The sequence below is a fragment of the Lycorma delicatula genome, chromosome 1 (genome assembly GCF_047948215.1).
Source record: "Lycorma delicatula isolate Av1 chromosome 1, ASM4794821v1, whole genome shotgun sequence".
Lineage (NCBI taxonomy): Eukaryota > Metazoa > Arthropoda > Insecta > Hemiptera > Fulgoridae > Lycorma > Lycorma delicatula.
Window position 1 is genome coordinate 306,615,155 of NC_134455.1, and position 16,244 is coordinate 306,631,398.

Genomic DNA, 16,244 nt, shown 5'->3' on the forward strand with positions numbered 1-16,244 from the left:
TTTTTGCTAAAAAAATTAAAATTTTATCAAACTATTAGGTCTAATTAAGTCATTATTTTCTATAATTATTTATTTCACTGAAATATGTGAAATTTTAATAACTTAATTCTTATTATTACATCTTGTTTTACAAACGTGTAATTTAGTTAAAACTTTTTTATTTAATTTATTTGATAACCAATTGAAATTTGAAATTTCTAGATAACCAATGTGAAGAAAAACTCTTAAAATCATATCGGTTAACTTAACTCTATATTAATCACAAAATTTGCATTTAAAAACCGACCAACAAATTTAGGTTTCTTTAGCAAGAGATTTACAGGAATGAAATTGTTACAGTGGGTCGAGATATTTATGGGTACTGTAGTCTGTTTGTACACTCAACATATTTATGGATCTAACTGTGAATATAACCAGTACAAAAGTATTATTGTCTTACCAGCTGTTTAAAAAACTTTCAGTTTTTAAAATAAAGGTTTAAAAACAAACTTTGGTGAAATTTGATACGATCATGAAGGGTACTTTAATTTTTTAAATCAAGGACAGAATTTCAAATTTTTATAACAGTTTCCGTTAGTCAAACTGGGTTCGTTGTTTATTTTTAAATATACTCTATATTTTATAAAATAATAAATAAACATTTTATTACGTTGTTAAGAATATATATATATATATATTTTTTTTTTTGTAGATTTTATAAATTAAATAATAAAAAAATGTTATTGTTATTTTAAATTATTTACATCTTAGATGCCGTAAAAAAAATTGAACCCTACTTTACATGTACCATCAGTCACTTCATGAGCTGGTAAACCCGGTTCATTCTTAAAAACAAAGCATAACAGGGATTTCAAGTCAAGCTTACAAGAAAAAGTAAGAAGTAAATTGGCTTTCCAATGCATTCTTTACTGGGCGAAACATATTGGGGCACATCGGTAAGTCAAGCTCAAAAATGTATAGGTAATGTTCAGTCCTAAAATTGATAATTGATCATTAATCAGAAGGACTAACTGTATTGTTAAGCACCATTATTCTCTGAAAAAACAATGGTGACTTATACTACTTGTCTTATCTGAGGTGTAAGTGGCACTTATTAAATGCTGAAATGCGTATAAACATCTGTTACAGCCTTACGAAAAAATGTAGATATATATGCATTTTTATTCAATATTAAATATAGAAAATAATTAACCTCAAATATGTGTGATTATATAAAAAAAAAAAACAATTAAGTTGTATGCTAGAAAATCACATAATTATTTAAAATGTGTATATTATAATTATATTATTAAAATATTAAACATAATAAAAGTAAATTATTACTTCATAATTAGCATGTTTTAATAATTAAAAATAAAAAATATAGTTTTTTTAATTAATCTTTGTACTACAGAAATACAAGCTAGAAATATATCTTAATATTTTAAATGAAAATGAAAATAAAAATAGACAGAGCTAAAAGATAAAAAAAAATTATTTAAGAAATTCAACACTGCTTTTTGTATTTAATTTGCTGCGGGTTGGATTTAATAAAATTAAATAAATAAATTTTTTTTTAAATATGTAGTTATATAACCCAGGTGATGTACTGACATCTGCACCAATATCCATTTTAAATAAAAATATATAACGATGACAATTTTAGCACTTCACAACACTCCGGTAATTATATAGATTGCATCAAAAGAGAAAACACTTAACTAGTTACTAAAAATAATAACGGTTAGTTATATGCGAGCAAAAGAGTGCTTAAAAAAAGAGATTAATTTGATTTTATTATTAAAAAAAAAAAAAAATACTTAATTAAATCTAAAAAAATTGTAAGTTTAGTTTGCGAGTAGAATCTCGATGATGTCCTGCCCGGTCGTACAACAGGAGACAATTTCAAAACTGAAAATAACTCGAAGCCCCCTTCTCTTCTCAACACCTGCACGGGAATTCAAGAATTGGAGCAAATAGCGGCATCTCACCATTTTATTATTTATAACTTTGTATTTTTTATGCACAAAAGTTTTGCAAATTCTTATCGGTCAATCGTTTTTTTACTTTTTTTTTATTTTTATAATTACTTTTAATTATAGGTAAATATTATTAAACACACACACATATACACCTAGTATACATTAACGGAATGTTAATATTATGAAACCACTCCTAACTAGTTTTATTTGAAATGGTTTGTCTTTTTCTTTAATAGTCTTTATTTTACAACAGTGGAATTTATTAAATTGCAAATTATTGATACTCATTATCAGAAAAAAAGTCAAGATTTCAAAATGCTTTCCATCACTGAACTGATTTAGTTATGTTACTAAATCGTCATAAATAACTTGGCACTAATACATCTCACTCTTACTTTTTTCACACTTACATGATTGATTTTTGTTTGTATTTGTGTAAATAATTGTACTTCTATTTCTGTAATATTCAGGATCAGTAATTAGGATAAAATGACATTTTCTTTGTGTCTATAATAAAAATTTGTTAAATTTAAACAAAGTTTTAAGGTTAATTAATATTTCAAGAAAAGAAAGAGAAGATTCTTTAACAGTTTTTTTCTCTTTTTAAAAAATATGTGGCGATTGTTAATTTGTAAAATTATCCTATTAAAAAATATTTATTAACTAATGTTGAATTTAGAGAACGGATTATTACACATACGAGCGTGACAGGAAATCATACATATTGTAACAGGACCAGTATAACGGATGTAACGGACCACGGTAATGGATTTCTTTCAATTAAGAAGAAAGAAATAGAAAATAAAAAAGAAAAGAAGAATCCAGAAGGAACTAAGAGGTATTATTTTCTCAGACTAGCAGATCCGTTTAAAGCCTGATATTTGTAATGCAGACAATAGCACCTCCAAAACCTGTTGTTTGACCAGAAGGGTTACCGGAACGGAATAAGAATTTATGGGAAAAATGTAAGGGAGCGGACAATGAAATTATTAGGCTTCAACAATCAAGGGATGAGGCGGAAACTAGTACTGCAGGCCAACGTATATAAATACTGCAGGGACCAGCGGGAACAGTCAGTAATTTTATGAGCCCGTGTTCGATGCGGTTAGGGTGATGGCGATATCAGTAAGCGTGTGGTAACAACGAGTGAAGAGTTCGTCACGGGCATTCCATTTTTGACAGTAGGTGAATGCAGGAAGTTGTTCGATGATAATGGTAAACAGTTTGAAACAGTATTATATTCATTCATAAAATGCTGGGTAGTTGTATTGTAAACAGTAAAAGTAATAATATTTGCAGAGAAATGAATTGTATGAACGTTAGACTTTCCTAGTGTTATATCATTAATTCAATATCAGGTCCTAGGGTCATTATTCCTTGGGTTTTTAGTTAATTAAACTGTATTCTGGTTTTTATAATGCAACTAACATTAAACAAATCTTCCTTTCCATTTGAATTACTATTTTGTATGTCATATATTTATTACTATTATTCCACACTTTAACAGCTTTTACTTTTGCCGGTGACATTTCTTAAACTCGAAGTAATTTATACCAACGAGATTAGACTTGCTATTGTTGACTAAGTGCCTTCCGGGCAACATGGCAGATGTCAATTATCACACTCCTTTGCATTAGCGCGTGGGTCTTCCACTGGATCTTTATAGTTCCTTTATAAGTTCCTCAAGACTGTTGTGCAAAGTAGATGGTATTATTCCCTCCACAGATATAATTATCGGGATTACATAAACTTCTTTTTGATTCCACATTTCTGTAATTTCAAAAGCAAGATCTGTATATTTCTGCAACTTCTCATTGCGGTTAGTGTTAATGTTACTTGATGAGATGGCTACGTCTATTAGGTAAGTTATTTTTTCCATTTTATCAACTGCTACTATACCTGGCTTATTACAGTGGATGGGTTTTGCTGTTACAACTCCCTGGTTCCAGAAAATTTTCGCGTTGGTGTTCTCCACAAAGGAGGCTAGCTCATAAGTATAGCAGGGCCCTTTTTGAAACCTAAACTTGTATTTATCGCAGAGTTCTATGTGTACAATTTTTGTCACGTTGTGTGCCTCCTGGTGTACTCCGTCGGAGCTAGAATCTGACAACCAGTGATTATATGGTATATTATTATTATTTATTTTATTTTTAATGTTTTTAGAGTAATAAATTGCACTTATAAGAAATTAGTTTGTTATTCTCTGAATATCATCGTCGAGCCGCAAACACGCGATGATATCAATTTGCTCATGTTCCATTCATTAACGTGTTAGTTAAGTTACATACGTATAAATTTTGTAGCTGCTATTCGTTTTTGCATGCACAGATGGGTAGCAGTAATGAGACAAGGGGACTCTCGTCCTCTTGTAGAAAAGACCGTAGTCCCGGCGAGACTGCTCCTTTGGATGTTCTCGTTTGAGGCAAAAAGGCATAAAGACCGAGTCCCGGCTCCTACGGTGGTGGAACAGGAACGACATAGTCGGGCCTGGTAACCCTACTCTGTGATTTCGAGGCAGGCATTAGTAGATAAGATCTAGCCGGCTTATAAAAGAACACTCCCCTGGATTGTGTTATGCTTCACTGTGGAATCCAATTCGGGGGAAGAGAAAAACATTTGTAGCTGAACCTTATGATTCGGGTAAAAGGCCACATAATATAGGAGTTTTATATATTTATATATTAAATCACAGAGCTGGTTTCTTTGTTTGTCTGGGGTAATCTCTACAACCACTGAACTGATATGAAAAAATGTCTATATCGTTTTTAAGCTTATTTAATTACTTTCATAAGTTAAGTTGATAAGGTAATTGTTATTGCATAATCAATTACACGTTTATTATTTTACATTAGCGTAGCATGCTACATAGTAAAATATAAATTTCCCATAAGCCTTCCTAATTCACACCCTTTCTTATCCCTTTATGGGATTAATTTTCTACATATATACGTAGATAAAAGATAAAAGAGGGTTGTGAAGAAAACAGTTCAGACAATTAACAAAAATTGGAACTTATTTCTTTGGACCAGAAGCATACCATTGCTGGGGTTGAAAACATTTAAATTCCGACGAGTCCCCTCGGATCCCGATAATAATTCCCACCAAAATTCTAATTATCGTGTAATCAAATATTTGTTTTTGAAGATGTGTTATACCTTCAAAAAAACTAAAAATCATATAGAGATATGAAGAAGGTTCATGTTTTTTTTCCTGCAGAGGACTCATACTCGTAGCCCACTTAATCAAAAAAATTAATTGAGGGTATTACTATAACATCAATAATTTTTTTTTATGTGTTTTATACTCTGAAATTCAATTTTAAACGTTTTTGTCCAGGAACTGTAGAAATTGATGATCCTTACCTTTCAAGAATCTCTAGTTAAACTCAATTAAACGTTTGAAACTGACGAATATTCAAGTTATTTTTAAATGTATTCTAATTCCAGGGAAAAACTAAAAAAAAATCTAATTACCTCGGGTACTTTGAACTTGAAATTCTTTAAAGGTTTGTTTTAAACCTTCTGAAAAAACAAAACAAGTAGAAGAAGAGGATTTTTCGAGTCTATGCGAGTCAACACATGGTAACTGTCTGACCTGCCACATAACATCGCACTTTTTACAACAACAAAAAATGCAGTATTGGATTATTTTAACTTTTTAAAAACGGATTTTACATTTTTAGGGACAAGTAAAAGTTTTGAAGCCGTCTGGATTCCACTTTCTCTAGCCATCTTAATGCAAGAAAATTTAAACATTGTCGTGTTTTTTAACCACTTATTGATAAAAACGTTTTCTTCGTAGTTGTTGTAGAACAAAGATTTTTCTATAAGTTGTTGATGGAAATAGCTGTCGGCTTAAAGAGTCTGTTTCTAGTATTATATGTCTGAAAATAAGTTGAAATAGATACGATTATCATTAACAAAGCTCAAAAATGAAGAAATGTTATAACAAAATACCGATAGCAATGAATAATGTTTGTTAAAATAAAATATTATCGATTATAACTAAATGTCGCTGTATGCAAGATTTATGACTGTTAAGATTTATTCACTGTTTACAAGATATATCTGAAAAAAGTGGAAAGCTATTTGAAAATAAATCTTCAATTGAGTATTATCCGTTGTATAGCAATAATTCCGTATTAAAATATAACAAAATATGTCTCTTTATATTTGTTTATAAAAATGTATTTTTTCCTTGAATTAATTTTTTTAATATTTCGATAAGAAACCCCATAAAATAACAACAAGCAGATTATAGCGAAAATTTACTTTTATAGTCTATGATACCTTGACAAGATTCTTTTCGGGTTAAATAGAAATTATGATAAAAATTAAAAATTGAATTAAAGATGCAAACCAATTACTGTGCCTGAAATACAGTTTTTTTAAATTATTAGTAAATATTAAAAATTTGGCAGCTTTTAACTAGTAAAAATGTTACCATCTTTTTTCAAAATGGATAAATAGTGTAGATTTGAGCATTTTGGAAATATTTATATACGTTACTGTTACAATATAAAGAGATATAGAAAATCTTTTGTTTTTTGTTTTTTTAATGTAAATTTTTTATTTTATTGTTATCATAAATCGATATTGTTTAATTAATCTGTTAATTTATATTGCAACCATTAATAAAAATGTTTAATTTATTTTTATCCTTTTTCTACATAAACGTTTGAAAATTGGAAAATATTTCAAATTTCTTTTATGAAAAAATTTTTATTTCCGAAAAGTTTTAATTAAATCTTTTATAAAAACATTCTGATAAACCAAATACCTTTGTGAATATAAGCTACAAAACGTAGATGAAAAAAGTAGTAAATGAAAAAATTAATTTTATCAATAAATTATACAAAGAGATCTAAAAGCAAACACAACACATTGTTCTTTTAATTACTAAAAATAAATATAAAGCGCAGTAAAAAATCCGAAAAGCTTAATATAAACATCAAGAAGATGATAAGTAGATAAGCCAGATTAGAGTTTACCATAAAGAGAGTAACTTCACTGAAACGAAAAGTGAAAACAATATGCGGCACATCTTTGAGTTATACATACCAGAATAAATAAATTAAAACAGAAATATGAAAACATTATCAGTTACAATTCTTCATTGTCAAACCAAAATTACACAGTAACGTTATTTTAACTGGCCAGTATTGTCCGTAGAAATTAGCCATAATTTTTATTTTTATTAAAAACTTTTGTGCCAACTAATGAGATTTGTCACAGATTTAAGGCCAATTTATGGTACAAAATAAAATGAATACTTTAGAATTAGAACTGTTCTAGCTTTAAGAACATTATATTTAAATATACTATAGATATTTTGAATTGGATAGAATTTTAGTATTGAGTGAAACGGTAGTTTTTTTATTAAAATTAAAAACAATTGGTTAAAAATTTATAAATTATTTGGGGGGATCAGAAACTTAACAGTCTAAACAACAAAATTAAAGAGGAAATGAGTAATTTGAAAAATGTAATTTAAACGTTACTTCTGATTTTTAAAAGTAAGGGCAACAAAAAAAATAAATTTCTTACCCCAAAAACATGTGATACAGTACGATAAACAAGACTGAATTATGCACAATTAAACATTTTTTGATAATAAATTGAGAATAATACAAAGTTTTCTAAGAAAACTCTAGTCACATTAATATCTTTAATGTTGTTCCTCCTGTTTGAAGCTGAATCCAACCACAAACCTAAGTATTCGAATATTGATACTTTTCTATACGAAGAAACAGAGATTCTTTTCTCTTTAAATTGGTTGAAAAGGGTGGAAAATTGTGATTAAATTTTTAAATTACAGATAATTTACTTTCAGATTAATATAACTAGTTCTTTTGAAGGCCATTTATACAAAGATATACAAGTACATAAAGCATCCGTCCCGATGAAGTTCAAACTGAAATATTCAATTTAACTTTTCATTAAAATAATAAAGCTTATGAAGAAAAGATCTGTTAAAAATACTTACAATTAGCAACATAGTTTGATAACGGTTGGGATATTTTCTGCATAACATAAAATGCGTAATGTAAAAACTATAAAAAATGCCATGTTGAAAAAAATGGCATTTTAGTTCTTAAATTCTTTCTGCGTAATTAATTCATCTTAAGCCATAAATATTTTGATATTTTTTATATTTATCATCAATTTAATCCTATAAAAAACAAATGTAAATTTGTCAAATAATTTTACAATTTATACAATCACATTTTGAAAATTTCCAATTGTCAATTTATACAAATGTACCTGAATACGCATATTTCTGGAAACAAAAATAGAACAGGTTAAACACATAAAATAGATCTTAAAAATACTAAAAATATCGTTTGGAAGAACAAATTAAAAGTTCTTCGAATATGAGTTATTTATTTCTACAATAATCTGAAAGTATTGTCATATGAAACTGAATTACATTTACTTCACTGAAAACTTAAAACATCATAACAGTTGCATATATACAGTCGAAGCGATTTCCGAATTGAAAAATGTTATATATAAGCGAATGCAAAGTAATAAAATACCTAGTTGACAGCTTTTATCGTCCATTAATTAACTAAACTATTTATAACAGTTTTCCACTTTATATTTCTAGGGGAAAACATCGATAATATTTTTTTTTTTTTCTATATTGACAGATTTTCGAAAGTATTTTAAAATCCATTGTTTTTCTTTCCATTTTATTTATAATTAGTCGGCCCGTCTAGCCAGAACCTGGACTCCCGGGACTCAGATCAGCCCAAGGAAATCCCGGAGCCAACTCAGGGACTCCTCGAGCCTTTCCAGGGCCAACAGGCCTAAGCCTAGGTCATAGCCAGGCCTATGGCCGCAGAGCTCGCCATTCCCAATTTTTCAGGAGGACCGGCTCCCTGGACACCCACAGAGCTTGTTTCGGTGGCCATTTCCATCTATCCAGAGGGGCTCCGCCCCCTGGACCCCCGCATTGTACGTTATCCTCATGATTGTGAGAATAATATTAATAAATAATAATTATAGTAGTTAGACTTCATAGAAACCTGAAAAAGAAACTAAATTATAAAAGATAGAATAATAGCACCTAAAGTACACACCTCAGAAGACAAAAAATTCATAATTTATTTCTTTGCCAAGGTGGTAGAAATATAATAATAAAGTAAAAGGATTAATCTACTTTTTCCTTAATGAGAAAAATCTTTAATTCACAACTTCACCCTCCTTAGTGGCAAAAAAATAATGAATATTTTTAATATCTTAACCTTCAAGGAAGCTGGGTTTTGATTGATGGCTTAAAACCTTTCCTGGGATAACACGAAAATATTTAACATATATATAGATACACACACACACACACACACACACACACACACACACACACACATTCCCGAATAACCGTGTGAAAGTTAGCCTTCAAACTACTAACAAATACTCCGTTTGAATTTTGAAAATCGGATGATTGTTTATAGAGATATTATAAGATCACCCCCATTGCACCTCCCAAACAGCGCCCCAGAGGTACTCCGTTTGTTACCAGTTGATGATGATTATTGGTCTAGCCTCCCACGAGGTGCTCGCACACCTCACCAATCTAGCCTCGCACGGAGTCCCCACGGGAAGCCCATTATTGTTAAACATTTTTTTTTTTTAATCTATTTAATATTATTTTTTTTAACGTAAATTTAATTTTATTATTTTTTAATATTATTCAGTCGAATCATTCAGTTCAATCGTAGCTAAAAGACACACCTAGCTAAAGACACACATTCACAGTTCATTAATTCAATTCATTAAAATTTGTGCTTCAACCGGCAAATCTTCACTAGTACATAAATTTTTTTTTCAAGATGAAATTATATTTAAAAACCTTCTCAATTATGGCAAAAAACACGGGTAAAAATTTAGTTGCGATTGAACAAGTAGTTTTATTTTATCTCGAACAAACAAAAACTCTCTTCCTCTTTATGTAATAGTGTAGATTGATAAGCTTTTTTGAATAAAATTCTGTCATTCTCCAGCTCTAGAATTCTAATAATACTTTTTTCTTTAGAGGAAAGGTCATTTCCACCGCCTCCCAATTTCACTACTGCACTCTAAACTGTCAAAAATATGAATCTTAAGCTTGTGATACAGTTTTAGTTTTTAGATAATTTTATATATTATGAAATCTATTTTTCTTCTTTTTTTTACTAGTTAATAAAAAATAATTTATTTTTTCGTATTTCAAATTATATTTACAATCAAGTTTTGCAGGTAGGTCTATTATACAGTCTTAAGATTAAACAGTCTATTCAGCACTTAAAGGATACATTTGCGCGATGCATAACGCAAGCGCCATAGTTCGTTCAGAAGGACGAAATCCATGAGTACTTAGAATAACCGTATGTTCGGGAAGTAGACAATCTATTGGCAACCAAGTACAAAATAGAGCTTAATGACCACGGGCACAATTTAGCTGTTAACCTTTTGGTCCATGACGAAGATGTTAGACGGTTAAAGCGGTTACATGTAATGTATTAGATCTAGGAACCTAGAAATGATACTCAAGAAGAGACTTCTATTTTTGAATAGTGCATCATCTTAAGTATTTATGTTAATGTTTATGATTGCTTTTGTTTCTGGCGTCATATGTTCTTATGTTACTTTTTCTTTTATCTAGTGTTTTATTCGTATTACTGGACTTTTAATTATTCTAGTATGCTATTTTTGATTTACTATTGATGTTTTTAGAATTATTTAATTAAGGTGTTCCAGGGAAACTGCTTTATAATTGCTTATTGTGATGAAATTTACTTATGGCTTGCTGGACGTAGAAAGAGGCAGCAGAACAAATTTCTTTCTCCTCATGACAACACGAATGATCCTTTGTATCTGTTCAATGGTGAAGTGATCACTACGGAAAGAGTACTGGTGTTCAGGAATAACTTTTACCTGCTCTAAAACTGACTACAATGCTCCGAAAAAATAGCCTTTCGAATAGCTAGGCATCTTAGATTACAGGCCTGGACGAGGATACCTCATGCACTGACTTGCCGGCTTAGGGACCATCACTGTTTGAGACACCTTCCATTCTGACCGGTAGCACGTCGTTCGGATACCATTAAACAGTTGAGTCTTATAAAGTACAGCCTTAGATGGCAGCATAGTGAACAATTAGTCGGTAACAAATCAAAGCCAGATGCTTTATGTAAGTCTCACTCCTTCTCAATCACCTTTAGCTCCTTCTTTGATGAGAAGGACTTATTAGGAACACTCATCGGAATTGGATTCTCTAAATAGTTCATAATATCCTCTTCACCGGCACCGTGGATGTTAAGTGGTTGAAAGACCGTTCACATGTCCCTAGCAAACAGGTTGGCCTTCTCACCGTCACTTCTAACCCACGATCCATTTGATTTCTTAAGTGGAGGGAATTGAAGTAACGGTCTTTGAAATTTCCTCGTCGCCTTCCACATAGAGTAGTCGTCTCTTTTTCAAGGTGAAAAATAACCGAGGTGATCTTTAAATATATCCTCTTTGAAAGACTTTAACATCCGATTTAACTTATGAGGACCCTATTTAAAGATGTCCTGGTTTCCTGTAACACTCCCATCTTCTTCTGAGACGCCTCTTTGTTGGAATAAAGTCGATTACTTCCCATGAGTAGTCTGCTTCACCTTGCCTCTCCTGCTCGGAGATAGGCGTTGAGCACCAGGCTGCTTTCTGCAATACTGAGGTCAGACGTTCGGTCGCATAGTCTATTATCAACCGAACATTTCATGTTACGATCATTTCATGTTTGATCCAGCTCCTATAACTCTCAATCCGTCTTGTTATTGTGTAAAATCGGAGGATAAAGAAAACGTATGTTTTTACAAAATATTATTATACATTACGGCTGCCTAAAAAAAATAATAAAAATAAAACGGAGTTTAAAATATAGAATAAGAATATAAAATCTTTAAATAGTATTACTGATTTCTGTAACAAAGGAAGACAGACTAAAGATACAGATCCAAGTATACTTTTCTTCTTAGGTCAAGTAACGTTAAATAGGCTGTGTTGTAACTGGCTAAAAGCCCATTAAAAAGAAATTTAATACTTAATACTTGTAATGTACACGTCGTTTTGTTGGCAAAAACACATCTAAACTCCGACGTAATAAATCTTAAAGTAATAAATTAGTCATAGTACAAAATTTTGGTAGTATAAAAACAATTTCATTAGATAAGTATGCAAAGTATAAAGATAAAATAAAAAGGAGGCGGTTTATATCAGACTACTTTAGTGAGAGTAAATAATTTCGATGGTTTTGATGATTGTTCTTTTAAATGGCTTTAATAACAAAAATAAAGTAATCTTGGAACTACTTGTGTTCAAAGACAATTAACAACGTATGTTTATATAAACAGTATCTTATTTCTAACGTTTGGATTGTTTGTAAGTTTTTTGTTTTAGTATATTTTTTATTATGCAGTCGACTAGATCTAGATTTTTTCCCTGAAACAAATTATTGGCAATCTTCAAAAGAATTAAGCATATACGAGTATTATGTACCTTGAACCCCCCTAAGCCGTTTTAAATATTTTCTACTGTTGACATTGTTTTCCCCTTATAAAATGCTTAAGATGTAAATTAAACTATAATATGCGTCTCGTAATTTAAGAAAGAATTTCTTTTAATCTTTTAATGGACTTTAAAAATAAAGAACGCTCTGAATCGGCTTGATAAATCTGATTAAAAGCAATAGAATTAAATACCTTCATGATCAAAAAATAACTAGACGACTGGCGGCTCGCCTAATAGTTGAAATTTAGAAAATTCTATGGCCGGTCAGAAAAATTGTGATTTTATGGCTCTAAAATTCTTTAATACTCTCTCAAATTAAAGAAATAAAAATACTAAATCTTATTAAAAAATTGTCTTTTAGCGCTTAGAGGTCACAGTGCGCAAATAATTCGCAGTTGAAATGTAGTCATATCGTATTTCATATTTTTATTCTAAAAAAATTATTTGAATTTGTTTTAATTTATAAATTCACAGCTAATTGCAATATATTTTCTTTTTAAACCCATTGTAATAAAACTCGTTTAATATTTCATTAAAATAAAAACATGTACATAACTTCTCTGAATCCATCCTTCAACGCTGATTGAGGTCTTCTTTGGAGAATAATTTCCTAAAATAAATTCTATATTAAACTTACGCTGTAAAAATAATAAATAATCAGTCCTAAAATAGAATTTTAATCGTAAATAAATAATTACAATTCTAATTAATATAATGATTTTTTAAAGATAAAGAAAAATTCATATTACAATGTTTTTACGAACAATAATTTGAAATTTGGATTCGACCACACGTAATTTTTCACGTATGCAAAGTCTTAATTTTTTAAATAAACCGATTTCGATGATTCTTTTTTTATTTTATAGGAGGTGATTTCACTGTAAGTTTCTGCAGAAAATTTAAGCGAAAGATTTTTGAAAGAAGAATTATGATCATGTAGACGATGTAAAATTCTTTTTTTAATAAAAACGTACTATTGGATTATTACAGAGTAATGACATATAGCCTAGCCTGAAATCATCCTACGATTCAAAGTTTCATAAGAAACATCCAGAAAATTATCAGGAAAATTTCTAGTAAAAGAAAGTATTGCTATAGACATATTCATTGTAATACAAGAATATTTACACTGCATCACAGATAGCCTTACCTCACCTCCTAACATCGTTACCTTTGCTTTAATTTTCTTATTTTTACCGAAACCCAGATTCTTGCAGTTTTTTTATTTTTTTAAAAGGATTTTTTTCAAATAGATAAAATATTTTTTGTAGTATTATCCTTTTATGTAAGTAAAAATATAAATAAAAAATATACAACAAACTAAAAAAATGTTCCTCTCAAAATATTTTTGCATTACATGGTAAAAAAGGAGTATACTCCTGTTAATTTAAAATAGTTGAGATCGAAATCAAGAGGTCGAGTTATCGATTAACTAAGTAAGTTCTTAACTAAGTAAACAAGTTGTTTTATTTTGGTACTGACTTGAAAATTAAGAATTTTTAAATTTAAATTTAAAAGTTACTCATTACAATAAAGTTAAGTACTTAATATAAATAAATGAAAAACTGTTACGATTAAATGGTAATAAAAATAAACAAATATTGTATTATACGGTTTATATACTTGTGTTTAAAAAAATTCACTTTATCTAGCTACATAAATATTCTTTGTTCAGTTATTTATTATTTTGTTGTTGTCAACTTTTTCCTTCATATTTATCTGGTCTAGTGGTTAACTATTCAGTTCAAATCAGTTGTTTAACAGCTGATTTTTGAAGCCGAAGGCTCTGGTTCAAATCCTAGTAAAAGTTGGTTGCTTTTATATGGATTTGAATACTAGACAGCGGATACCGGTGTACTTTGGTGCTTGGGGTTCAGTTAACCACACGTCTCAGAAATGGTCGGTCTGAGTCTATACAGACTACACCACATTTACATGTCAATATGTACGTATGTAGGTACTGTATGTATATATGTATCATCCTCATCTCATTGAGCCATGGGGGGAGGTTTCTTATTGCTCACTAATTGAACAGATTCCTACGTAGCATTAGGAAAATAAAATAAAAAATAGAAAAATAAAAAATATATATATACAGTAATATCCTGAATTACTCCTATATATATATATGTAAGATAAAATAGAAATAATTAGTATATATACATATTTCAACTCATAGTTTTCTCTTTTGTTTTATTTTCTACTGTTAAATTTATTTCAATAACGATTTAGCATAGCTCTCATTATTTATCGATGTTCAGCCTTGTTAAAATTGATATCTCTAGATATTTACATTTTTAAAATGTTTAAAATTTTCCCCTTACTATTCTCATTATTTTTGTTTTACACCAAGAGGATTGGTGTAAGAATAACCTTCTTCCTTTAGGCCACCTATTGTTGTTACTTTCCTGAATAATTTACGTTATATTTACAAGCTTTTAATTTATTAAAACGCTATTTTGCCGTTAATAAAAACACATTAGCACAAATAATATTTGTTTAACGTTTTATATGTATATATATATATATATATATTATTTTGTAGAAAAATGGTTTTTGCTAATGGGTTTTTTTTGCTTAAGTACAGAGTATTAAAAGACATCCGTTTAGTTTATGACATAGGATGACCAAAAATAGAAAACAACAGACAGCCTATTCGTTAATAATATAATATACTTAACAACCTATTTAAAGATACATCTTTACTCATCCTTTTTGTTTACTCATAGTTTTTTTTTTTTCAAATCACCTGAGTTTTCTGCCAAGTTAAACTTAACAAACATCTATGTAATTTTTACAACAAACATGACTTTGTTATAATGGCCACCCGTACAATTAATTAATTACTAAGTAATAAATTCTATTACATGATGCTAAATCGGTAAATAAAATAAATTTTTCAATTAATTTATTGTTTAAAAAAAAATAATGAAATCTATAAAGCTATACTATACATAATAACAAGAACTGTTTCTTGTTATTAAAAAAAATATGTAAAGCTAATAAAAATATGTAAAGCTTTTATAGAATAAAATAAACAAAATCAAAACGATTTAAATAAAAATGAAATATCTTGACAATAGAATTAAAGTACGATAGCCCTTTTAGTTATATAACTACATGAAGTGTAACATAAAACCGTGAATGTTTTCAGTCATCGAAAATGCGTAACGGAAAGGAATACATATAGAAAGATGATATTAAGTTAAAATATGTTAGTGAAAAAATCAGGGTTTTTAACACTTACATGAGATAAAAAAAGAAAAATGTTATTTACGTTCTTAGAACAATCGTTATATAAATCAATCGATTTTTCTTTCAAGTAGTTTTTTATACTTTTATACCTGTTCCTTCACCAGACTGATTCAGTTAAATACAGGCTGAATGAAAAATTTGTTCGTGCATAACAAAAAGAAAAATTTATCGTTAAGGATAAAAGTGAGATCTGTATCACCCTGGTTTATTTATTCATGCAATTTGGGGATAAATTTTCGCATAATATACCGGAGCTTTTGACAGTCTTTTGCTTCCTCTTTCATCTCTGTTAAAAGCAGACCCAGTTGTCACCTCCACTGAAAGCGAACCCCATGAGTCCATCTTCTACCTGTAAATAACATTAATTTTCTATCTCTACATTGTTAAAAAAATTCTTAGCTTTTAGTTACGAATTATATCGTTCAAAATTCTTTTTAAAATATCAAGTCTATACATCTCGAAGACGAAAGTTCTCAGGTTCAAATTCTAATAA

At 29.3% G+C, this 16,244-nt stretch overlaps 1 protein-coding gene across 7 annotated transcripts in view; it reads right to left on the bottom strand.

The window, feature by feature from the left end:
* FipoQ (F-box/LRR-repeat protein FipoQ) overlaps positions 1–16,244 on the bottom strand; it is a 78,844-nt gene that overhangs the window by 35,574 nt on the left and 27,026 nt on the right. For 2 of the 7 annotated variants that reach the window (XM_075380690.1, XM_075380700.1), the window contains exon 2: positions 16,001–16,100. The exons of 3 other annotated variants lie outside the window; for them this stretch is intronic. In XM_075380690.1, coding sequence (XP_075236805.1) covers positions 16,001–16,093 — 93 coding nt within the window. In that variant the 5' untranslated portion in view covers positions 16,094–16,100. Of the gene's footprint in view, positions 1–1,593; positions 1,888–7,946; positions 8,133–16,000; positions 16,101–16,244 lie in introns of those variants that run through there. 2 more of the 7 variants (XM_075380681.1, XM_075380708.1) reach the window with 2 other exon arrangements.